The sequence below is a fragment of the Staurois parvus genome, unplaced genomic scaffold (assembly GCF_062004578.1).
Source record: "Staurois parvus isolate SC_StPar_1 unplaced genomic scaffold, SC_StPar_1.0 ptg000289l, whole genome shotgun sequence".
Taxonomy (NCBI): Eukaryota; Metazoa; Chordata; class Amphibia; order Anura; family Ranidae; genus Staurois; species Staurois parvus.
Genome location: NW_028318085.1, coordinates 1,737,306 through 1,759,951, shown reverse-complemented (window position 1 = coordinate 1,759,951; position 22,646 = coordinate 1,737,306). Strand labels below are relative to the sequence as shown.

The following is a 22,646-nucleotide window of genomic DNA, read 5'->3' as shown; positions in this document are numbered from 1 at the left end:
CAGCCAGTTGATGCAATCTGTATCACAATTATGATTCAAGCCATTCATAATTCTGATAGTCAAACTGCAGACTAGAAATGAGGGGAATGGGTCACCGGGACCAGAAGGCGCGGACAGCAATAAAAACTTGACCTTTCCCCTCTAAGTTATGTTGTCATCTACGTCCCCATTGAAGAAATTTCCCATCACTTCCCATTCTTCTGACAATGAAGGGGCAACAGAGACATAGATTGTAATAAAAACAAGATATTGTATCAAAAACAAAGAATTATGAACTTTGCTAACTGGGAATGGAGATCCCTTCATTTACTTCATCTAAGCTAGATCAGCAGGCTTCACAAAAAACATAACTTTAGCGATTTGTACTCCCTTGGATCTGTAGTTTGTAGCCAGTTGTAGCACCTCAAAAAACAGCAGCAACATGGCATAAGATGCTATGATAGCCATATGAAGTGGATATAAACATTAGTTGGATAACGGTTTTAACAGAGAAAATAATTGGTTGCACTGACATTGGCTCCATTCTCTAAAAGCAGCTCTACGCAGTCCGCGTCGCACACCATACAGGCGCTATGCAGTGGCAACAGCGTGTCATGAGGAAGGTTCACATCTGCTCCCTGTAGAAAGAGAAAAAAAAGACAGGATATTATGCTTAGAACCCAGAGACTCATTTCATAAGAAGAGATCACAAGATGCATACAGGTCTTGCTGGTCATTAAAAAAAAAGTTCCCCACTTACAATTTCTGGCTACTCTTCGTAATTAAACTAGGTAAGTCTCAACGTAATTGTTATTCACCCTACCATTACTATAGTAGGAGGAGTACAATAAATCTGTGATATGTAACAGACAGTATGGCCCCCCGCCAGCATTTGCACTAACGCATAAGAGGACAAACAACTGGAACATGAAGCAGATACGAATTCAACTGGTCTATGGTGTCATCAAGCAGAAAAGCTGTCTTGGTTGGTTGTCAAGGTAAGGTGAACAAAGCCACAAGGATGTGCAAATCATATCAACCCATGCCTGGGTCATGCAGTTCTGGGCCAGGCATGCGTTTTCATTTTTTCTTTTATTATTATTATACAGTATTTATATAGCGCCAAAGGGTATGCTCAGTGCTGTACAGTAGCAGGGGGGACAGAACATGAGACAAGACAGTAACAATACAATACACGAGGGGTTGGAGGGCCCTGCTCTTTCAAGCTTCCAATCTAGGAGGGTCTAGGTCCATATATATTTGGACACAGGAACAATTTTCATACTTTTGGCTCTGTATGCCACCAGAATATATTAAAATGAAACAATCCAAATGAGTTTGAAGTGCAGACTTTCAGCTTTAATTCAAGGGGTTGAACATAAATATCAAGTACAAATTTTAGGAACTGCAACCATTTTTATACACAGTCCCTCCATTTTCAGGGGCTAAAATGTAATTGGACAAAATGAATATAATCCTAAATAAAATGTTTATTTTTAATATTTTGTTGAGAATCCTTTACTGGCAATGACTGCCTGAAGTCTGGACATTACCTAAGACTGGGTTTCCTCCTTTCTGATGCTTTGCCAGGCTCTAACTGCAGCTGTCTTCAGTTGTTCTTTGTTTGTGGGTCTTTCTGTCTTTAGTTTTGCCTTCAGCAAGTGAAATGCATGCTCAATTGGGTTGTGATCAGGTGACTGACTCCGCCATTGCAGAATATTCCACTTCTTTTTCTTCAAAAGCTCCTGGGTTGCTTTTGCAGTCTGTTTTGGATCATTGTCCATCTGTACTGTGAAGCGCCGTCCAATCAACTTTGCTGCATTTGGCAGAATCTGGGCTGACAGTTTATCTCTAAACACTGCAGAATTCATCCGGCTGCTTCTGTCTTCTGTCACATCATCAATAAACACCAATGACCCAGTGCCACTGGAAGCCATGCATGCCCATGCCATCACACTGCCTCCACGTTTTACAGATGACGTTGTGTGCATTGGATCATGAGCTGTTCCAAGCCTTCTCCACACTTTTCTTCCCGTCATTCTGGTACAGATTAATCTTAGTTTCATCCGTTCAAAGAATGATTTTCCAGAACTAGCTTTTTTTTTTGTCAAAGTCTAATCTGGCTTTTCTATTCTTCAGGCTTGTGAATGGTTTGCACCTTGTGGTGAACCCTCTGTATTTGCTCTCGTGAAGTCTTCTCTTGATTGTACACTTTGACAATGATACACCCACCTCCTGGAGATTGTCCTTCACTTGTCTGGATGTTGTGAATGGGGTTTTTTTTTTTACCATAGAGAGGATCCTGCGATCATCCACCACTAATGTCTTCCGTGGACGTCCATGCCTTTTTATGTTGCTGAGCTCACCAGTGCGTTCTTCTTTCCTCAGAATGGATCAAACTGTTGATTTGGCCACTCCTAATGTTGCTGCTATCTCTATGATGGATTTGTTTAGTTTTTGAAGCCTTACAATGGCCTATTTCACTTGCATGGACAGCTCCTTTGAAAGCATGATGAAGGTTCACAGCAATAGATTCCAAAGGCAAATACCACACTTGGAATCAACTCCAAACCTTTTACCTGCTTAACTGATGAAGGAATAATGAAGGAGTAGCCCACACCTGGCCATGAAACAGCTTTTTATTCAATTGTCCAATTACTTTTGGTCCCTTGAAAAAAAAAAAGGGGGGATGGCTACTCTTAAGAGCTGTAATTCCTAAACCCTTCCTCCAATTTGGATGTACATACCCTCAAATTAAACCTGAGAGTGTGCACTTTCAGCCCAGATCCATTATATAACTATTGCTTGAATAAGTTTTGGTAAATGCCTGGAAAAAATTCTAAAATTGTGCCGGTGTCCAAATATATATGGATATACCTATATAGCCCTGCTGCCGGCAAACAGCAAGGTTTACTTTATGTGGTGAGATTTTCATGTCAGTTTTCAGTGTGATTTGAATCGCAGTTGTTCAGCAGTTCGCTGAACAACTACCTTTTGACAATCTGTCTTACAGCCACGTCTATGCAAAACCAGCACTGTATCGCATCCTATGTGAACAGTTATCTCAGAATGCTGTGTGAGCTAGGAACGTATCACACCAAACCCGCACAGGACCCTTTTTTAACCGGATCAAAATCACAACGCATAGATGTGGATGTCCTTCATAGAAAACAGTGTATTTTCAGATGCCATGCGAAACTATGCCTTTTGGATCACATCTGATCAGCATCATTGTGAACTGGGACTAAGGCTCCATTCACACCCGGGCATTTAAGGATTGCAGCAGAATTGCCATGATTCTCCCTGCGATCTCAAAATGCAGGTTCAGGTGCCATTATTTTCAATCGTACCTAAAACGCAGTGCAGTTTTGCCGCGATTGTTGTATGGCAAATCACAGCTAGTTTGCCTCACGTGAAGCTTGACGCCCAAAAAGGTGCAGCAGCAGGAAATTATTTTGGGCGACAAGCCCCCAAGTGTTTCCAGATGCGAGGATAAACTGAAGGAATTAAGTTTTTGTTTTTTTTTCTCTCATTGGGGCCAGCATCTCATTTATTCGCTCAGCAGATGTGCTTCTGCTGAGCGTTGGGACTCAGACACTGTCCCCCTCCTTGCTAGTTCTCAGGTGCGGTGCTGGAGACAGTCAGTGAGGTGAGAAGGAGATCAACAGTGCAATGTTAAAACCTTATTTAACATCCCTGGCGGTATGATTATTTCAGATTTTTGGTACTGAAAGCGGTACCATTATTTTGCATGGAAATTTGGCGTTTTATATTGTAGGCCTCTAATTTTTAGGAATAACTCACTGAAATCTGTCCGAACAAGAGTCTAGTAAACATCCCGGGTACTTGAAACACGAAATCATAAATTATAATTTAATAAATAATCATAAAAAAATAATAATATAATAATAATACATTTAATTCAATAATATAATCAAACCAAAAACACTGAAATTTGAAATATAGCGCCAAGTTCGCACATCACTGAGCAAAGTCGCAGAATCGTTTTCAGTGTCTGATGATGAATTTCCCCCACGAATCATTATCACTCAATTCTGCAAGTGGTTCTGATTTACTGTCGCTGTTCTCTAGCCGGTCTAAAACCGCTTTTGACCTAAAGGGACGCTTTTTGGACGCCATGGACGTTTCGCAGTTTCCAGGCAATAAGAACAGTAAAAATGCAGGCAGGGCGCCGGACAAAGCACTCGGGACAAAATGTATGTGAAATGGTTTGATACAGGAATGTTATACTATGTGATTTTAGTGTATTTAGTGAATGTCACTTTTTGTCATTTTCAAATTTCCCGCCGTTCCGTCCCCCGTATGTCCCAACGCTCGCAGGGGACGGAACCCAGATGACAGATGCCGGCACCCGCCGGATTACATTGCCGGGGACACTGCAGGAGGGATATTGCAGGAGCGCAGGACAAGGTAAGTGATCGAGGGATCGCGGAGCAGCACCGCATGGTATTCCCGAGTGTAGCTCGGGGTCACCGCTTGTGGTACTGAAACTTTACCCCGAGCTACACTCGGGAATACCGCAAGGGAGGCTAAATACAGTTCTGGTTACAATTCTTTTTTTTTTTATCAGGACAAGCAAATTGTCATGAGGGAAACTGGGACCCTGATTTAGTCCCTTGGACAAGTAGTTTAAAAAAATAATTAAATAAAAAAACCGTCCACCCCCCTGAAGCCAGCTCCATAAAAAAAAACCAAAAAAAAAAAAACATACCTCCACACCGCTGAAGACCTCTGAGATTAACTGGAACGCCAATCATGAGCAAGGTCTTTTCATCCAAGATCAGTACCTGACCTCAAACATGCTCTTTTGGCTAAATGGGCACAAATACCCTCAGACACTCCAAAAGCTTGTGGAAAGCCTTCCTAGAAGAGTGGAGGCTGTTAAAGCCACAAAAGAGAAAGGGGGTGGACAACATCACAGAGTCTGTGGTTTGTGATGGTCAGGTGTCTACAAACTTCAGGAAATTTGGCGTCTGTGCAACGCTCACATTAGGTATTACTGCCACGATACACGAGACTGATAGAAAAGATTGCAAAAGACATAATGCCATTATATTTAAGCATCAGCACAAAGCGATCTTCCATGCACCTTCCGCATTTAGAGTAAAAACCAAAACCACATTCCCAAGCTGGCCTGCAGCAGAAATGTATTACAACTTGACCTACATCTTCTGAACACCATCTCACATCCAAGGCCTTGAGGTTTTGCTAGAGAGAAAAACAAAAGCTGCATGATGGAGCCATATAAGGGGGAGAGATTACAGGTACACCTTCCACAGAATGGTAGGATATTGATGCAAGTCTTTGCCACAGCACTGTTGGCCAAATCTCCATCCAACAAATTCAATTAAACAGCTGTGGTCACCAGACAGCAAGGTAGCGCCGGTTAGCTTTTTATTGTCTACAACACCTCCTCCTAGTGCAGCGGTTCTCAACCTGGGGGTCGCGACCCCTTTGGGGGTCCAACGACCATTTCCCAGGGGTCGCCTAAGACCATCGGAAAACACATATTTCCGATGGTCTTAGGAACCGAGACACCGCTGCAGTCTCCGGCGATGTGTGGGCGGGATGATACGCTGCTGTCACCTGGCCACACCTCCGGGATCGCTCAGCAGCTCCGCCTCCTCGCCGCTGATTGGCCACCGGAACTGTAGCTCAGGAGAGGCACACAGGCGGCCAATCACCGGTGAGGAGGTGGAGCTTGGAGAGGAGGAGCCGAGCGGCAGCGCGCGTACATCAAAGAAGACCGAGGGAGCTGCCGGAGCGAGTGAAGAGGAGAGCGGCCAGAGAAGGAAGACAGCTGACAGGTAAGTGAGAGAGCGAGCCCAGGCTGGAGCAGGGGTCAGCAAGGTAAGTATCATTGGTGTCAGTGGGAGGAATAGTGCCCCATCATTTGTGTCACTAATACCAACGATGGGGCACTATTTCTCCCACTGACACCAATGATGGGGCACTATTTCCTCCCCCCACTGACACCAACGATGGGGCACTATTCCTCCCCCCACTGACACCAACGATGGGGCACTATTCCTCCCCCCACTGACACCAACGATGGGGCACTATTCCTCCCCCCACTGACACCAACGATGGGGCACTATTCCTCCCCCCACTGACACCAGTGATGGGGCACTATTCCTCCCACTGACACCAGTGATGGGGCACTATTCCTCCCACTGACACCAGTGATGGGGCACTATTCCTCCCACTGACACCAGTGATGGGGCACTATTCCTCCCACTGACACCAGTGATGGGGCACTATTCCTCCCACTGACACCAGTGATGGGGCACTATTCCTCCCACTGACACCAGTGATGGGGCACTATTCCTCCCACTGACACCAGTGATGGGGCACTATTCCTCCCACTGACACCAACGATGGGGCACTATTCCTCCCACTGATACCAACGATGGGGCACTATTCCTCCCACTGATACCAACGATGGGGCACTATTCCTCCCACTGATACCAACGATGGGGCACTATTCCTCCCACTGATACCAACGATGGGGCACTATTCCTCCCACTGATACCAACAATGGGGCACTATTCATCCCACTGATACCAACAATGGGGCACTATTCATCCCACTGACATCAGTGATGGGGCACTACTCCTTCCACTGACACCAATGACATGGCACTACTCCTCCCACTGCAAAATTACAGTTATGAAGTAGCAATGAAAATAATTTTATGGTTGGGGGTCACCACAACATGAGGAACTGTATTAAGGGGTCGCGGCATTAGAAAGGTTGAGAACCACTGTCCTAGTGCCTGCCTCCACAAACTCTTTAGTTTCATAGTCTCTTGCAACAATAAATCACTGTTAACCCTTTGAGGACCAAGGGACGTATTTGTCCCATGTTTTTAATTGCGTGTATCATCTGATTAAGAACTTAAAACTCTTTTTTTTTTGATTTGAGTCAAAATATTAGTTCTTATCAACAAACAACAAATGGATCTAGCTTTTTGCCAATTATTTCATGAAATGGCTTAGTTACAGCAACTGAAGTGTACGAACTTTAAAAACAAAAAAATTGATTCTTTTGGCGTTCCAAAATCTTACGGTCCTCAAAAGGGTTAAAAATAAATCTTCCAGTTTAACAGCTCTCGCCAATAAGCATCCTTCTTGATCCTCCACCATCACCACTTTTACAAGCGGATGTGTTCTTGAATGGTGTAGACCCAACATGAATCTGTAGGGTCACATCTTGGTAATACTAAACTAAAAAAGGGGAATTGTTAACTCACCAACTGAGGTGTAGATCAATGTTGTCAAGTTTATAATTTGGTGATGGGTGGAGATTGACATTTGTACTACGAGAGCCATTTCTCGATGTTATTACTTTCTTTATCGTTTCCAATAAAGGTCATCTATTTTAGTCAAACTACTTAGATCACACACGTTACCTTCTTTCCTTGGGGGTCTTTCCCCAACATTTTTTTTCTATATTCAACTTGGTGAAACTCCTCTGGTCTCCATCCTGATCTATGTGCCAATCTGTCATGACTAATTTTTCCTTCTGATCACCCACAGGTTATTACACTGGTCAAGTTATAAAAACACAGGAAAGCTTCTCTTTGCAATGTATTTATTGAAAAAGCTTGCAATTTAAAATGAGCAATTGATGTGATTAAATACAACCCTCTTGGCAGCAAGTCTTTGCTATATATAACAAGATCTATGGGGAGTCCTTGGCCCCTTCGCCGGAAATTGCTCTTCTCTCTATATTACCGGGTTCACGGGCAGGGGCGGACTGACAACTCATGGGGCCCCCGGGCAATAGGGGATCATGGGGCCCCTGTGTCCTTGCCCAAACTCAAAAAAGCCTATGAAAAAGGTACCAGGGGCATCTCATGGGGCCCACTACTGACCCCGGGCCCTCGGGCACGGCCCGAGTTTCCAAATGGTCAGTCCGCCCCTGCTCACGGGCAACACAGAAGAAAAGTCTGTTGCGTTTCTTCCTGTCTGCAGCCCGCCAATTAATACCTCTCTTTTGGAAAATGGCCACTCCCCCGCCTCTGTCGATGTGGGTCTCCGTGCTTCAAGATACCATGCGTATGGAGGAAATGCTGGCGTTTACCAATGATACCTATGATAAACATAAGCTGTTGTGGTCGGTCTGGCTCCATTTCTCCTCCTCTGCAACTCTCTATGATATGTGTGCCCCTGTTGCGCTCTATTAGAGTTATACCTTGCCCCCTCGACTAGATCTCATTTTGGCTTATCCGCTGGTTGATTGGTACTGTGTGCGACAGGGTTGCTTACATGAGAAACGCGTGGGCAGCTATCCAATTGCTGCTTTCCGCCGTCCCCGTCCCCAAATCCCTTCTCCCCCCCCCCCTTTTTTTCTTCTTTTCTCCTTTCTCCTCAATTACGGTTCACTATCTTGGTTGTGCGGAGTTCTTTCATATTGGTCCATATGTCGTGCCAGGGGATACCCCCCTAACAATCTGTTATGTTTTGTCTCCATAATATGGGTTACTGATCCTTTCCTCTTACGGTTATATGGCACTATTCTCATTTACCCACATGGATCATATCCACCTCTATAATGGGTTTTTTTTTTTTGTTGTTGTCTATGTACTTGTACCTTATACTTACCATGCTCGGTTTGTTAAATTTATGTAAAATAATAAAGACAAATTTGCCTTTAAAATGAGCGATCGAAATAAACTATGTTGCTAAAACAAAAACTAAACCGTTAATGTCCCCTTGGAATTAAAATATGGAATAATCACCTCTCCTACTGCTCATGCCACTGATCTCAGAAAGAAAAAAGGGGTGGCTGATGATCATGCCGAATCCAACACTTCTGGGAGTGTCCATTTTCTGTTTCATCAGTGGTGATGTAAGGTTGGTGGATAAAACAAGTAAGTGCAGCAGGGGATTATAAAAACACTGATTTCAGTCAGTGGTTACGTCTCACTACTGTAGAAAATGGACATGCAGGCGAGGTGAATATTTAAAGGCTAGGTTCACCGTTAAGAAAAAGGGAATGAATGCACATATTTTTTCAGAAAAAAATATGCATTTATTTTTTACAATTTTTTTTTTTTTTTTTTTTTACAGAATCCTGCAAAGCAATCCGCCCATAACCAGTGGATTGTGGGAAAAATGTCAGCCTTCTGCAAACTCTTCTGCTAGCTCTCCGCTCGCACCTCTGCACGGGCTTTCAGGTGGAGAGCTGAAGGAAGTGTCAGTGGACTGCAAATGTGCCGATTACTGCACTCATATCCCACTGACAACTACAAGTCCGCCTGCAGTGGAAGACGGGACTTGTAGTTCATTTATTCACATTTTTCTGTGTGTGTGTGGGTGGAGCCCAGCACTGATTCACCAATTGTGACAGCAGCTGCTGAAAAGGAGAATCCTAATAGGAGACAGTTTAACCCCCGGTTCACATCCATTCGACCGTGCGGGTTGCGTTTTGCATTGGCACGAGAGCCCGTTCATTTGAATGGACTCCCGTGCCACACAGGGAAGAAGTCCCTGCACTTCTTCTGAAAACGCAGCCCACATGGGAACCTCGGTTCCCAGTACGGTTGCGTTTTCCAGTGCGGGCGGCGTGCCATTAGAAGTAATGGCACCCGCCCGCGGGTCCACATTCCTCTGTGCAGGTGCACGGATCCGCAGCCGCACCACCCACATGGATGGTCACTTGTGGTCTTTGTCATGGGTCCCCAAATCAGTGGTGATGCTTTCAGAATTCAAGCTTATTAGTACACAGTGGGGGAGATTTAATAAAACTGGAGAGTGCAAAATCTGGTGCAGCTCTGCATAGAAATATCAGACTCCAGGTGTAAGTCCTCATGCACACGGGACATTTTGATAACGTTGGTAACGTTAGCTGTGTAAAGTCATGTTAAAAACGCAAGTTTTTCAGCATTTTTTTGGCTTTGTAAAAAAAAAAAAAAAAAAAAAAAAAAAAAAAGGGTCCAAAAGCACCGTTTTGCCACGTTTTTCAGAATTAGAGCATTTTTACAGCTAAAGAACTCCTCTAGAAACCCATTAGTTCTGGGGGGTTTTTTTCAGCCAATAAACGTTGATTACAGTCTATGTGTGTATGGACACATAGGACAACATGCTGGGGGGTTTGCTGGCTGTAGAAAAAAAAAAAAACGTCAAAAGCCAAAAACAGCTGCTGTAACGTCAAGTGTGCATGTGTGTAAGGCTTGCCATACATTATACAAATTTTTTTGAGAATTATTCTTTAGATTTACCAAAAACCATATAATATGAGGTCAAACCTAAAAAACACTTTCAATTGTATCCAATTAGGCACACCCTTGCACTACATAGTTGAAGGTAAATCTAAAGGAAATTGGACAGAAAATTGTATAGTGTATGGCCAGCCTTATTGTCAAAGCTTAATTGAGCAAGCTGAAGTTGGAAACAATTGGTTACTATGCACAGCTGCACCAGATATTGGGTGTTCCTATTTTAGTAAATCTCCTCCACTGCTTGATGTTGAAGAGAATGATTCAAACCAAGTACTCTAAGGCTGGCCATACATTATTCAATGCTCTTGAGATTTTTGCTTTAGATTTACCAAAAGCCATATTATAGGAAGTCAAACCTAAACAACACTTTCAGTTGTATCCAATTAGGAAGGCCCTTGCACTACATAGTTGACGGTAAATCTAAAGGAAATTCGGCAGAAAATTGTATAGTGTATGGCCAGCCTTACTTTACTTGCAGAATGCATGCTCAGGAGCAGCCAGGGAATGCTTGTTTCAGAGACAGCCAGGCAGCTAGCATTTTATGGAGGACGACAGTAATGGCAGGTTACTTGAACAAGTCTACCTCTTTGGACTCACCTTGCGAATCAGAGATTCCACAGTGTCACCAGGCAACGACCGTACAGAGGAGATTGTACGGATTAACCGCTCGGAGAGAGAGTATTTTCTATGCACCTCTATCATTTTTCTAATACCTGAAATATAAAAGAAAGGAAAAATATGTACAATGTAAAGGGATCTTTACCCACTGATTTATCCAATAACTAAGAATTATAAATGTAATGTTTAAATGTGTCCAATAACCACCTTAGCCTTTCACTACCTAAAAATTTAGAATGCCAAAACACTGACATTTTTCGCTGTTCACAAACCATAACTATAGTAACCAGCAAAACCCCATAATTATCAACTTTAGTGCTCAAGTCAAATCGGTGTTCTTGTCAAGCATTTGCTATTGAAGCACAAATGTATGCGTTTGAATAGCAAAACAGTGTTTGACAAGAAAAGGCTGGGATTGACCTGCAGTATATATATATTATACACATATACACACACTGCATCATCAGTGGTTCATATAGTGAACTCGGTGTAGAGTTATTCACCCTGAGGTCATCACAGAGGACAAGAGGGCACTCTTTACGTCTGGAGGAAAATAAATTTAATCTCCAAACATGGAAAGGTTTCTTCCCAGTAAGAGCTGTGAAAATGTGGAATAGACTCCCTCAAGAGTTGGTTCTGCCCAGCTCAGTGGATTGCTTTAAAAAAAGTCCTGGATTCTTTCCTAGATACACAGAATATAACTGGATACTAACATTTATAGGTAAAGTTGATCCAGGGAATATCCGATTGCCTCTCGGGGGATCAGGAAGGAATTTTTTTTCCCTGCAGGAGCAAATTGGATCATGCTTTGCTGGGTTTTTTGCCTTCCTCTGGATCAACTGTGGATATAGGATTATAACTTCCTTTTTTTTTTTTTTTTTTTAATGGTTGAACTGGATGGACTTTTGTCTCTTTTCAGCCAGACGAACTATGCAAACTATGTAATCCAAAGAAATGCAGAGCAATGCAAAGCAGGTCAAATGCGGTATCTGAACGGCTACGTGTACTGTTTAAACTCGTCAGCAAAATTCTATTAAATTGACTTGATATGCATTCCAAATGCAGGAAAACAATGATCTGTGAACATGGGCCCATACTCACAGACATCCGATTACTGGGAGTAATCAATATACCAGGGGTTCCTATAGCCAACTAAACTTATAGCCTAAATACACATCAGGTGCATCAAACCAAAAAGGTGTACAAAAGACTTATAGTTCATTTTCTTGAAAAAAAACTAAAAAAACAAAAACAAAAAAAAAAAAAAACAAACACCACACCTGTCCCCAGCCATAAGCTATCAGAGAGGATATTTGATCCCAATAAGCAAACAGCGGTTTCCCTGCCAAGGATGGAAATGCCGTCCGCCAAGTCAGACCTATAGCTCTGCATGCAGAAGGGAGCTTACGTTTTGCATATTGCAGAGCATTAGCTTTGCCCTTTGCCCCTGCAAAGTAAAGTCAAGCTCTCACTATATTGACGCTTTAATTTTTTAATTTCAGTTTCGTCTCACTGCATGGTCTATATGCTAATACAAAAGTATGTAAAAAGTGAGCTACCTGGTTCTTTCCCATTTCCAGATGGATCTTTGCTGTTGCTAATTATATCTTTACCTCTACCAGGCAGCAACGTCCAGGCCTCAGGGGTCCTCTCAGGTCCAGATTCAACTTGAGCCAAAGTAAGTAAAGCTGAATAAAGGTGTCAAACCTAAATCTTTCACACTTATAAAGGTTTACAGCGAAATGCGGCCAGGGCCCAGTTCCCACGACCACCTATCCTCCAGGGAGACCCTATTGAGGAGTTGTTGACTCAGGAAGACCTCCGAAAACCACTGTCTGCCCTCTATAGAATGTTGCTTGGTGTTAATTCCCCTAAGGTTGAGGGGTTATGGGCCATATGGAAAGAGGATATCCCTTCTCTGGATGAGGATTGGGTGGAGGCTCTAGAACAGGGTCCTAAATTGGTTATCGCCTCCCGGGATAAGTTTATACAAGTCAAATTTATACTCCGGATCTATTTTACCCCCTTGAGGCTCTCCCGGATATACCTGGAGCGGGAGCCTACCTGTCCTCGCTGTCGGTTACATCTGGGTATCTTTTTACACGTTTTGGACATGTCCTAGAATGGTTTAGTTTTGATCTGATATTTTTGAACAATGTACACCCTTTCACCTGCATTGGCATTGTTGGGGCTTCATGATCAAGTGCAACGGTCCAACCACCTGAAATTGCTGATCTCATATCTCCTCTATTATGCCAAAAGGAGGGATTATATTAAAGTGGAACTTGGGGATCTCCCAGTAACGTCAATAACAAACATGTCATACTTACCTGCTCTGTGCATCGGGTTTGCGCACAGCAGGACTGATCCTTGTCTTCTTGGGTCTGCAGCCGGTGCGCCTGGCCCCACCCTCCTGACAAGCCAAGCATCTTGCTATGGAAGCAGCTCACTACCGAGCCACTGCTCTGTCTATTCACAGACATGACTCGGCCCTGCCCCCACCATTCTCTCCTCATTGGCTCACTGGCTGTGATTGGCAGTAGCAGGAGCCAATGGCTCCCACAGCTGTCTCAGCCAATGAGGAAAGAGACCCGGGACAGTCAAGAATCTCGTACACAATGCTGGGGGGGGCAGTGTTGAACACAAGGTTTACCTTCATGCATAGAATGCCTTTACAACCACTTTAACTTTCACACTGCCTGCGACACGAAATGCCTCTCCAAATCTGAGAAATGGTGCCCCAAAGTCTGAGAAAAACCTGACACTTTCAGGAGTGTCGAATTTCTGGGTTCCATGCAGCTCTTAATGGTTCCTCATGCTGACCTCCACATTATATCCTGTAATGAGTGGGGCCAGAAGGGGGAACCAGCGTGAACTGGAGAGACCCAGGAGATCAAATCAGGATCTGAGCCGCAATCGGCTACAATTTTGAATAGAGCCGGTCAGAATTTTATTGAGGTGTGTCCCAAATGGGGATATACACCTTCTGACTTGGTAACCTCTGTCATGGTCTATTTGACCTGGTGGCATATCAAAAATGTTACCCCTGTCCTCATAACATTAGATGAGGGTAAATATTCCAGTGGGGATACCAGTACCAGTGACAGCTACTTCAGGGATTTAGGCTGCATTCACACTTGAGCCATTTGTTTTTGGAGCTTCAAGCCACACTCAATTGTTCTCAATGCTGCACAATCCAGTATGATCAGGTGAGAGCAATTCATATTTTTTTTTTTCTTTAAGTTTGAGCGGTTTGGGAGCTTCGAGCCACAAATCGCTCAAGTGTGAATGCAGCCCTAATCTCAGGTTAGATAAATTTTTATAGGTCACCATGTCATCTTGAGAAAGGGACTCCGCAAGGTCCCAAAATGTCATGTTGTCTTCACAATAAATGTGAAAATCATTTATTTGTAGCAGTCGAGTCTAGATATACTCTACGTCAGGCGTCTCCAAACTGTGGCCTTTTGCTTGATTTTATCTGGCCCTGGGGCAACATTTCATCCAGTTTCAACAATGGAGGAGAATTCCCCCCCTCCCCACCACTGACCCCAATGAAGGGGCACAATTCCTCCCGATGACACCAGCAATAGGGCACGATTCCTCCCACTGACAAGTTGGTATTGTTTTTTTACTTTTCTACTCTCAATGGCCACAGTCTGCCCCCCCATAAGTCTGAAGGACAGTAAACTGGCCCTTTGTTTAGAACGTTTGGAGACCCCTGATCAACATCTAGCAGGGAGTCATGTGGGGACAGGCTTGCCATCAACTTTCCAAGTCAGTATTTGCATATTAGAGCAAATTTGGAGGGTTCTGAGGTGCTCAAGAAGACAAAAAGTGGTCTGCTTTACATTTCTTTTGTGGGTTTACAGATGTTTGTCTATGGAAAGGCTTGCTTTAAACAATAAATATAAAAAAAACTCTTGGGTAAGCAATGCAACTGGTTCTCTTTAAACCTCAGTTTTTTATATCCGAGTCTTAATATAGAAAATAGCATAACAAAGGTCTCGGAAATGGCCAGTTTAGGGCAGGGTGCGTGACTGCCCATGTCCTGGTAGACAGGTTTACAAAGATAGTTTGAGGTCCCATTTCTATACACTCTTCCTGACGCATTTTAGGGCTTGCAGAGGTGCTCTGTTCTCCCTCCGCTCCCCCTCAGGGAGGCTCCCTGCCTCTGGCACTTAGAAGGCACATGAGACGGGCCAAGGCGATGCCTCCCAGGGCTGCTTTTAATGGATGAAGAGCAGAGAGCATCTCCTTCCATTAATTCCTGCTCGGATGGGATGAAATATTCAGTAGCCATCAGACGGAGGAGGGGAGGTGTGTGTGTGTGGGGGGGGGGGGGTAAATCAGCTCGGGCTCCCTTCTAGCCAAACAGGCTGTGCTGCCAAATCCTCACACACAGCAAATATTAGGGAAGACGTTAACCAGTTTGTTGCCAGGGGAACCAGATGTAAAGTGCTAGTCTGGTAGTACGGAACAACACGACAGGACTTGGAGCTATAGGCTAACACACAGCAGCTGGAAACTGTCATCTAGATTACAAGAGGGAGGCTGTATTCTCCATGCTGCTAACTTTGCCCCCTTTAGTAATTTTAGCACTTATGACATACAAGGTTAGCATAAGAGGGCACATGCACAGAACTGACATGCAACATATTACACACAGAGATGGGAAAGTCTGGGAAAGGTTAAGCAGCATTTTAAGCCCCTCACAAGGAACCATCACAAAAAAAAAGAAAAGAAAAAAAAAATGGATTCTGCTCTGAGGACTCCATGTCCAAGGAATCTCCAGATATCTTTAGATCATCTCATCAATGAGTAGGTACAGCGCCTTGAAAAAAGTATTCATACCCCTTGACATTTTCCACATTTTGTCATGTTACAACCAAAAACAAAAAAATGTATTTTATTGGGATTTTATGTGATAGACCAACACAAAGTGGCACATAATTATGAAGTGGAAGGAAAATGATAAATGGTTTTCAACATTTTTGACAAATATCTGAAAAGTGTGGTGTGCATTTGTAGTTAGCCCCCTTTACTCTGATACCCCTAACTAAAATCTAGTAGAACCAACTGCCTTGAGAAGTCACCCAATTAGTAAATAGAGTCCACCTGTGTGTAATCTCAGTATAAATACAGCTGTTCTGTGAAGCCCTCAGAGGTTTGTTAGAGAATATTAGTGAACAAACAGTAACACGAAGGCCAAAAGGAACACAACAGACAGGTCAGGGATAAAGTTGCGGAGAAGTTTAAAGCAAAGTTAGGTTCTAAAAAAATATCCCAAGCTTTGAACATCTCACAGAGCACTGTTCAATCCATCATCCGAAAATGGAAAGAGTATGGCACAACTGCAAACCTACCAAGACATGGCCTTCCACCTAAACTGACAGGCCGGGCAAGGAGAACATTAATCAGAGAAGCAGCCAAGGGGCCCATGGTAACTCGGGAGGAGCTGCAGAGATCCACAGCTCAGGCGGGAGAATCTGTCCACAGGACAACTATTACTCGTGCACTCCACAAATCTGGCCTTTATGGAAGAGTGGCAAGAAGAAAGCCATTGTTGATAGAAAGCCATAAGAAGTCCCATTTGCAGTTTGCAAGAAGCCATGTGGGGGACACAGCAAACAAGTGGAAGAAGGTGCTCTGGTCAGACGAGATCAAAATTGAACATTTGGCCTAAATCGCTATGTGTGGCGGAAAACGAACCCTGCACATCACCCTGAACACACCATCCTCACATGGTGGTGGCAGCATCATGTTGTGGGGATGCTTTTCTTCAGCAGAAACAGGGAAGCTGGTCAGAGTTGATGGAAAAATGGATGGAGCCAAATATGGGGCAATCTTAGAAGAAAACCTGTTAGAGTCTGCAAAAGACTTGAGACTGGGGCAGAGGTTCACCTTCCAGCAGGCCAACGACCCAAAACATCCAGCCAGAGATACAATGGAATGGTTTAGATCAAAGCATATTCATGTGTTAGAATGGCCCAGTCACAGTCCAGACCTAAATCCAATTGAGAATCTGTGGCAAGACTTGATAATTGCTGTTCACAGACACTCTCCATCCAATCTGACAGAGCTTGAGCTATTTTGCAAAGAAGAATGGGCAAAAATTTCACTCTAGATGTGCAAAGCTGGTAGAGACATCCCCAAAAATACTTGCAGCTGTAATAACAGTGAAAGGGGGGTCCTACAAAGTATTGACTCCGGGGAGCTGAATACAAATGCATGCCACACTTTTCACATATTTACTTGTAAAAGAATTTTGAAAACCATTTATCATTTTCCTTCCACTTCACAATTATGTGCCACTTTGTGTTGGTCTATCACATCAAATCCCAATAAAATACAGTCATGTTTATGGTTGTAACATGACAAAATGTGGAAAATTTCAAAGGGGTATGAATACTTTTTCAAGGCACTGTATAGAAACACAAAAAGGGTAAATGTTCCAAAAGGCCAAAGTAAAATGGGCAACCACTCAATCTGAACAATGTACAATATACCTAGCAAACGTAAGGCGCACACGGGAAGAGCACAAAATATAATTACAATTATTTCCCCAGCACACAGCTGATTAGCACAAAACTAAATTCTAAACTGTATGAACAATTTGTATTGAAAACAGGAGGTTTTACCTGCATTTAAAAAGACAGTATAACCGAACAGGTTATGGTTGGAAGAGACTAAAGGAATCAAAAAAGGTTCTCCAATCGAATGCTTTGCAATGCACGGATTTGGTTGGAGGGCTATTGATTCCTTTAGTCAGTTCCCGCCATAACCTGTATGATAGCCCTGTCTAGTTGGGTCCCAATTCCTAGTCCACAGAGGTCATGGGTTTCCATACAGTGCACGGATGATGGCCAAAAAGACTGAAACAGCTGTATGCAGGGAGAACACAATAATAATTGCTAGTGGTGATAAGTTGAATAAAGATGTCTACAATCTTGAATAAAGATGGTTCCATGTCAAGTTCCTCCAGTAAGAATACACAGAGATGTTACTTTACCAGTTCCAAGACTACCTCAGTATTCATTAACCCCTGAATCAGTTACTGGTATACCTCCTGTGATTCATGAGCTTCTACAGGAGGGAGTCTTGGTTCATTGACATTGAAGTCCTTCCTTGAAAGGCTAACTTAACAGTGGCTGCTGGCAATATTCACGTGCAAGAAATGTTACGTGCTGGTTGTACCCGAGTCGATCAAAAATCAGCCTGCCCATGCAATAAGCCCGCCCATAGATGGATCAAATCTCGGATGGTTCAGTAGCCGATCTATGGCCAACTTTCGAGTTGGAACAATGGCATAAAACGTTATTCTTCCTTTCAAGGAATACTAAATGTCTTTTTAAAATTGAAGCCAACTTCATTGTGTGGTCTAGATGGTACCCACCTAGACCACAGGAGGTTTTACCTGCAGAATTTACAGAATTGAGCTCCTCACAATTCTGTTTTAGTGTATGTGCTGTACAGGGCACAATGTATCATATGTGGTGAGAAGGTCCTAGAAGAAGTAGGGGTCCTGGAAAGAGATATTTGCTCTGTTTTTGGCAAGTCACAGGTTAAATATACAACAGCAGCCCCAAATTGCCTTGCTAAAATGAACCTATGAAGGACATACCCCATGGCTCGCAAAGATTAATTTTCATTGTCTTTCTGGCTGCCAAATTCACTGTAGCTGGGGCGTGGAAGAAAACTCTGGTCTCTATCTAGAGCCTAACATAAGATATCATGGCCATGATAAAAGTAGCTAGCATAATGCGAAGACGCAAATTGAACAAACATGGGGCCTAATTCTCTGGAAAACATACCGTATATAAAGAACCTCAATTCTAAAAAAGTTAGATCGCTGTGTAAAATCTATGTAAAAACAAAAATGCACTGAAAAATTACACTGAGAAAATGTACAATTTTAAGGGGAAAAAAAAAAAAAAAGTAATTTTGATATCAACACAATCTCCAAAAAGTTGGAACTGGGCCATGTTTAGCATCCCCTCTTCTTTTAACACTCATGTCTGGTGACTAAGGAGAACAGTTGCTGGAGTTTTGAGAGAGGAAAGTGGTCCCACTCTTGCCTGATATAGGATGCTAACTGCTCAACAGTCCTGGGTCTTCTTTGTTGACTTTTTCTTTTCAATTGGTGAAATGTCTGGACAGCAGGCAGGCCAGGTAAGCACCTAGACTCTTCTACTACAAATTCATGATGTTGTCAGAGATGAAGTATACGGTTCAGCATGTTCCTGCTGAATTATGCAAAGCCTCCTCTGAAAAAGACAGCGCCTGGATGGGAGCATATGCTGCTCTAAAACCTGGATATACAGTATCTTTCAGCATTGATGGTGCCTTTCCAGATGCACATTCCATACATATTAATGCAACCCCATACCATCAGAGATGCAGGCCTTTGAATGGAGTACTGATAAAAAGCCAGAAGGTCCTTCTCTTTAGTCTGCAGGACACAGCGCCAATGGTTGCCAAAAAGAATGTAAAAGTTTGATTTGTCTGACCATAGAAAAGTTTTCCACTTTGCAACAGACCATTTTGACCATTTTGAATGAGCTTTGGCCCATTTTGAATGAGCTTTGGCCCAGAGAAAAAAACGGCAGCATTTCTGGCTCGTGTTCATGGAGAGCTTTACCTTGCATTTTTGGATGACACAGCAAACTGTTTGCAGACAGGGATTCTGGAAGTATTCCTGAGCCCATGCAGTGATGTCCATCACAGAATTATGCCTGTTTTTAATGCAGGGCAGCCTGAGCACACGACGATCACGTGAATCCAATATTGCATTTCAGCCTTGTCCCTTGGGAACGGATATTATGTAGAGAATGATATATTCAAAGTCTTTGCAATTTTATGCTGAACATTATTCTGAAAGTATAAAAGTGAAAAAAACACTGCCTGTGCCAGCAGTACTGCAAAATAAACAAGAAAAAAAAGAAAGAAAAAAAAAATGTGTATAGCTTACCAGCACTATTTATTTATTTATTTCAGGTACTTGTATATCGCTGTCAATTTATGCAGCGCTTTACATATATATTGTACATTCACATCAGTCCCTAACCCTCAAGGGGTGTACAATCTAAGGTCCCTAACACACACTCATACATACACATACTAGGGATAATTTAGACAGGAGCCAATTAACCTACCAGCATGTCTTTGGAGTCTAGGAGGAAACCCAAGCAGGCACAGGGAGAACATGCAAACTCCAGACAGGTGGTGCTGTGGTTGGGATTCAAACCAGTGACCTTAGTACTGCCAGGAGGAAGTGCTAACCATGTAGCCACCGTGTTGCCCAAGAAAGTGTTTTACACTCCAATCATACAGAACAACACCTGAAAAAGTGCAGCACTATCCCAAATAAATGCTGTGTCTGAAAACAGATATGACGTATGATAAAACATAAGTTTAAATATAAAATCTCCAGCAATCCAAACTAGAAATGTTTAAATCAAATATAATCCAAAACAATATACAATTCTTATGCAAAAATATATAGATAAATAAGCAAAAAAGGAATAAACGAGCAGTCCCAAACGCATAAAATGTAAAATACATTGTGATGCTCTTCAAACAAAATATGTGCCCCAAGAACCAGTCGCCTCTTCCCCCACCACGTGCCAGCCCAAACACTCACTTCAATATGGACCTCTTGCATTACAGGTCTAAAAGTGCCTAACAGAAACACAAAGGTTAAATTCCTGCAGATCCATATTCAGGCATCATAATCAACCAATCTAATCAGGGGTTAAAAGAGACCTCCTTTTTTATTTGAGCACATAGGTCCCATCAGTTTTCACACATAGTATTTCTTTGGGATAGCACTGCACTTTTTCAACTGTTATTTATTATTCGGAAATTGTTCGACAATTTTTAGATGCAGCTTTTCACAGATTGATGAACCTCTGCCTATCTTTATTTCTGAGACACTCAGACTGTAAGATGCCTCCTTTTACACCCAATCATGTTACTGACCTGTTGCCAATTAACATAAGTAGTTGCAAAATGTTCTTCCAGCTCTTCCTTGTTAGTACCACTTACTTTATCAACTTTTTGTTGCCCTGTCCCAACTTTTTTTGAGCAAAAATAGAACAAATCCTCCTGCACATAGGACGGTATAGACTAGGGTAAAAAGACGGATATCCCCATGTGCCCACATCCAGGGAAATGTAAGGCTTTGCTGTCCTCTTATGATCGAGGGAGTCCAGCAAAACATCAAAAGAAAGAGGGCGCACCAGCCTAGTGCATTATCCTCAGGGTTTATTAACCACTTCCTGTCCGGACACTTTCACCCCCTTCCTGTCAAGGGCAATTTTCAGCTTTCAGCGCAATCACACTTTGAATGACAATTGCGCGGTCATGCAATACTGTACCCATATTAATTTTTTACCATTTTTTTGAGACAGATAAAGCTTTATTTTGGTGGTATTTATTCACCGCTGGGATTTTTATTTTTTTTACTATGTAAATGAAAAAGTCCAAAAATTTTGAAAAAAAGTGTTTTTTTTTGCAAATAAATAATAGTTCATCATAAATCTTGGCCAAAATGTATTCCGTTATTTTTTTAGTAAAAAAAAAAAATAATCCAAAATTAGTTTATAACCAAAAATTATAATTTTTAAACATTTTTTTTTACATTTTTATATTATTTATTTATTTATTTTTACATACGGTCACCCTAGCAGTACACTGTCACCATGGTGACACTGTACTACTTGTGGGGGGTGATGAAGATTTTTTTTTTTTTTCACACTGATTGCTTTTACACCCATATAGGATGTAAAAGCAATCATTTCTCTTTCTCTCTGTCTGCATTCTTGGGGACCCCTGGATCAAATATCTTTCAGATGCCTAACACACACACACAATATATATTTTATTACTATTATTATTAATAACGGGCAGACTCAATGGTCCACACAGTTTTTTCTGATGTCACTTTTCTGTTTCTAGTGTGGTCTGCTGAATACCTATATAACCCATTCCTTCCCAGTTTCAACACTGAGATACACCAAATGAACCTGCCAGATACTCTGTGGATGTTAAAAACCCAGTCTTTAGCCTCCTCCAAATCTTCCCACGTTGACTCAGTGTCAAAGTATCTAAGATGGCTTGAATTAGCGGTTCTAAATTTTACTATAACAAAAACTAAATTTTTTTTCCTCATCAGAGAAATATTTCTTTCTCCATACACTTTAATCCTCAAATTCAGACTTACGTTGAGTGAGGGCGATATTACTAAGAGAGGTAGAGATTTCCCTGACAAGTGGCGGTTGCTGGGCTCTAGGAGAGCCGAAGAGGACTAAAGGACTTAATGTATGGTTCAAAAATCAGCTGGTTTAGCAGGGATTGGGCAAATTTTGATCTAGCATGGCCACCATGGCTAAACAGAAGTCAATCTACAGACAGTGTTTTCAGGTCAGTGGCTCATTAGGTGGCCAACCAAGATAAGAAGACAGCTTCGCAGCCTGTGTATTTAAAAACAAAGTCAGAAATAAAAGGGATTACTGACCCTACCTTTCAAAAATGTTAGTTACCCGCTTGTCATGCTAATCTTAAGGCTTTACCAATTTTTCAGTTACTACCCAAGAACAAGTATAGAGATTAGACATTAGGACTTCATCAGACTTGACATTACCGCATGCTTATTCTGAGTTAATGGTTCAGAAATACTAAAGCCAGAGCATGACAGCCAGACAACTAGAATTTTCATAAGCAATAGCATCTTCCACAGGAGAGACTTCCTTTAGGTCTTCATTTTCTTGTATTTTCTGCATAGAATGCAGGTTCTTGCTGGCAG

General features: G+C 42.4%; 1 protein-coding gene across 3 annotated transcripts in view; it reads right to left on the bottom strand.

Annotated features, from left to right (window-relative positions):
• ASB8 (ankyrin repeat and SOCS box containing 8) overlaps positions 1–22,646 on the bottom strand; it is a 39,644-nt gene that overhangs the window by 7,503 nt on the left and 9,495 nt on the right. For 2 of the 3 annotated variants that reach the window (XR_016313477.1, XM_089682431.1), the window contains exons 3-5: positions 10,823–10,938; positions 5,167–5,208; positions 513–617 (exon numbers count right to left, since the gene is read on the bottom strand). Coding sequence is in view for 2 of the 3 variants with exons in the window: in XM_089682431.1 (XP_089538557.1) it covers positions 513–617; positions 5,167–5,208; positions 10,823–10,938 (263 nt within the window). In the remaining variant the exon portion in view is untranslated. The remainder of the gene's footprint in view (positions 1–512; positions 618–5,166; positions 5,209–10,822; positions 10,939–22,646) is intronic. The other variant, XM_089682432.1, reaches the window with a different exon arrangement.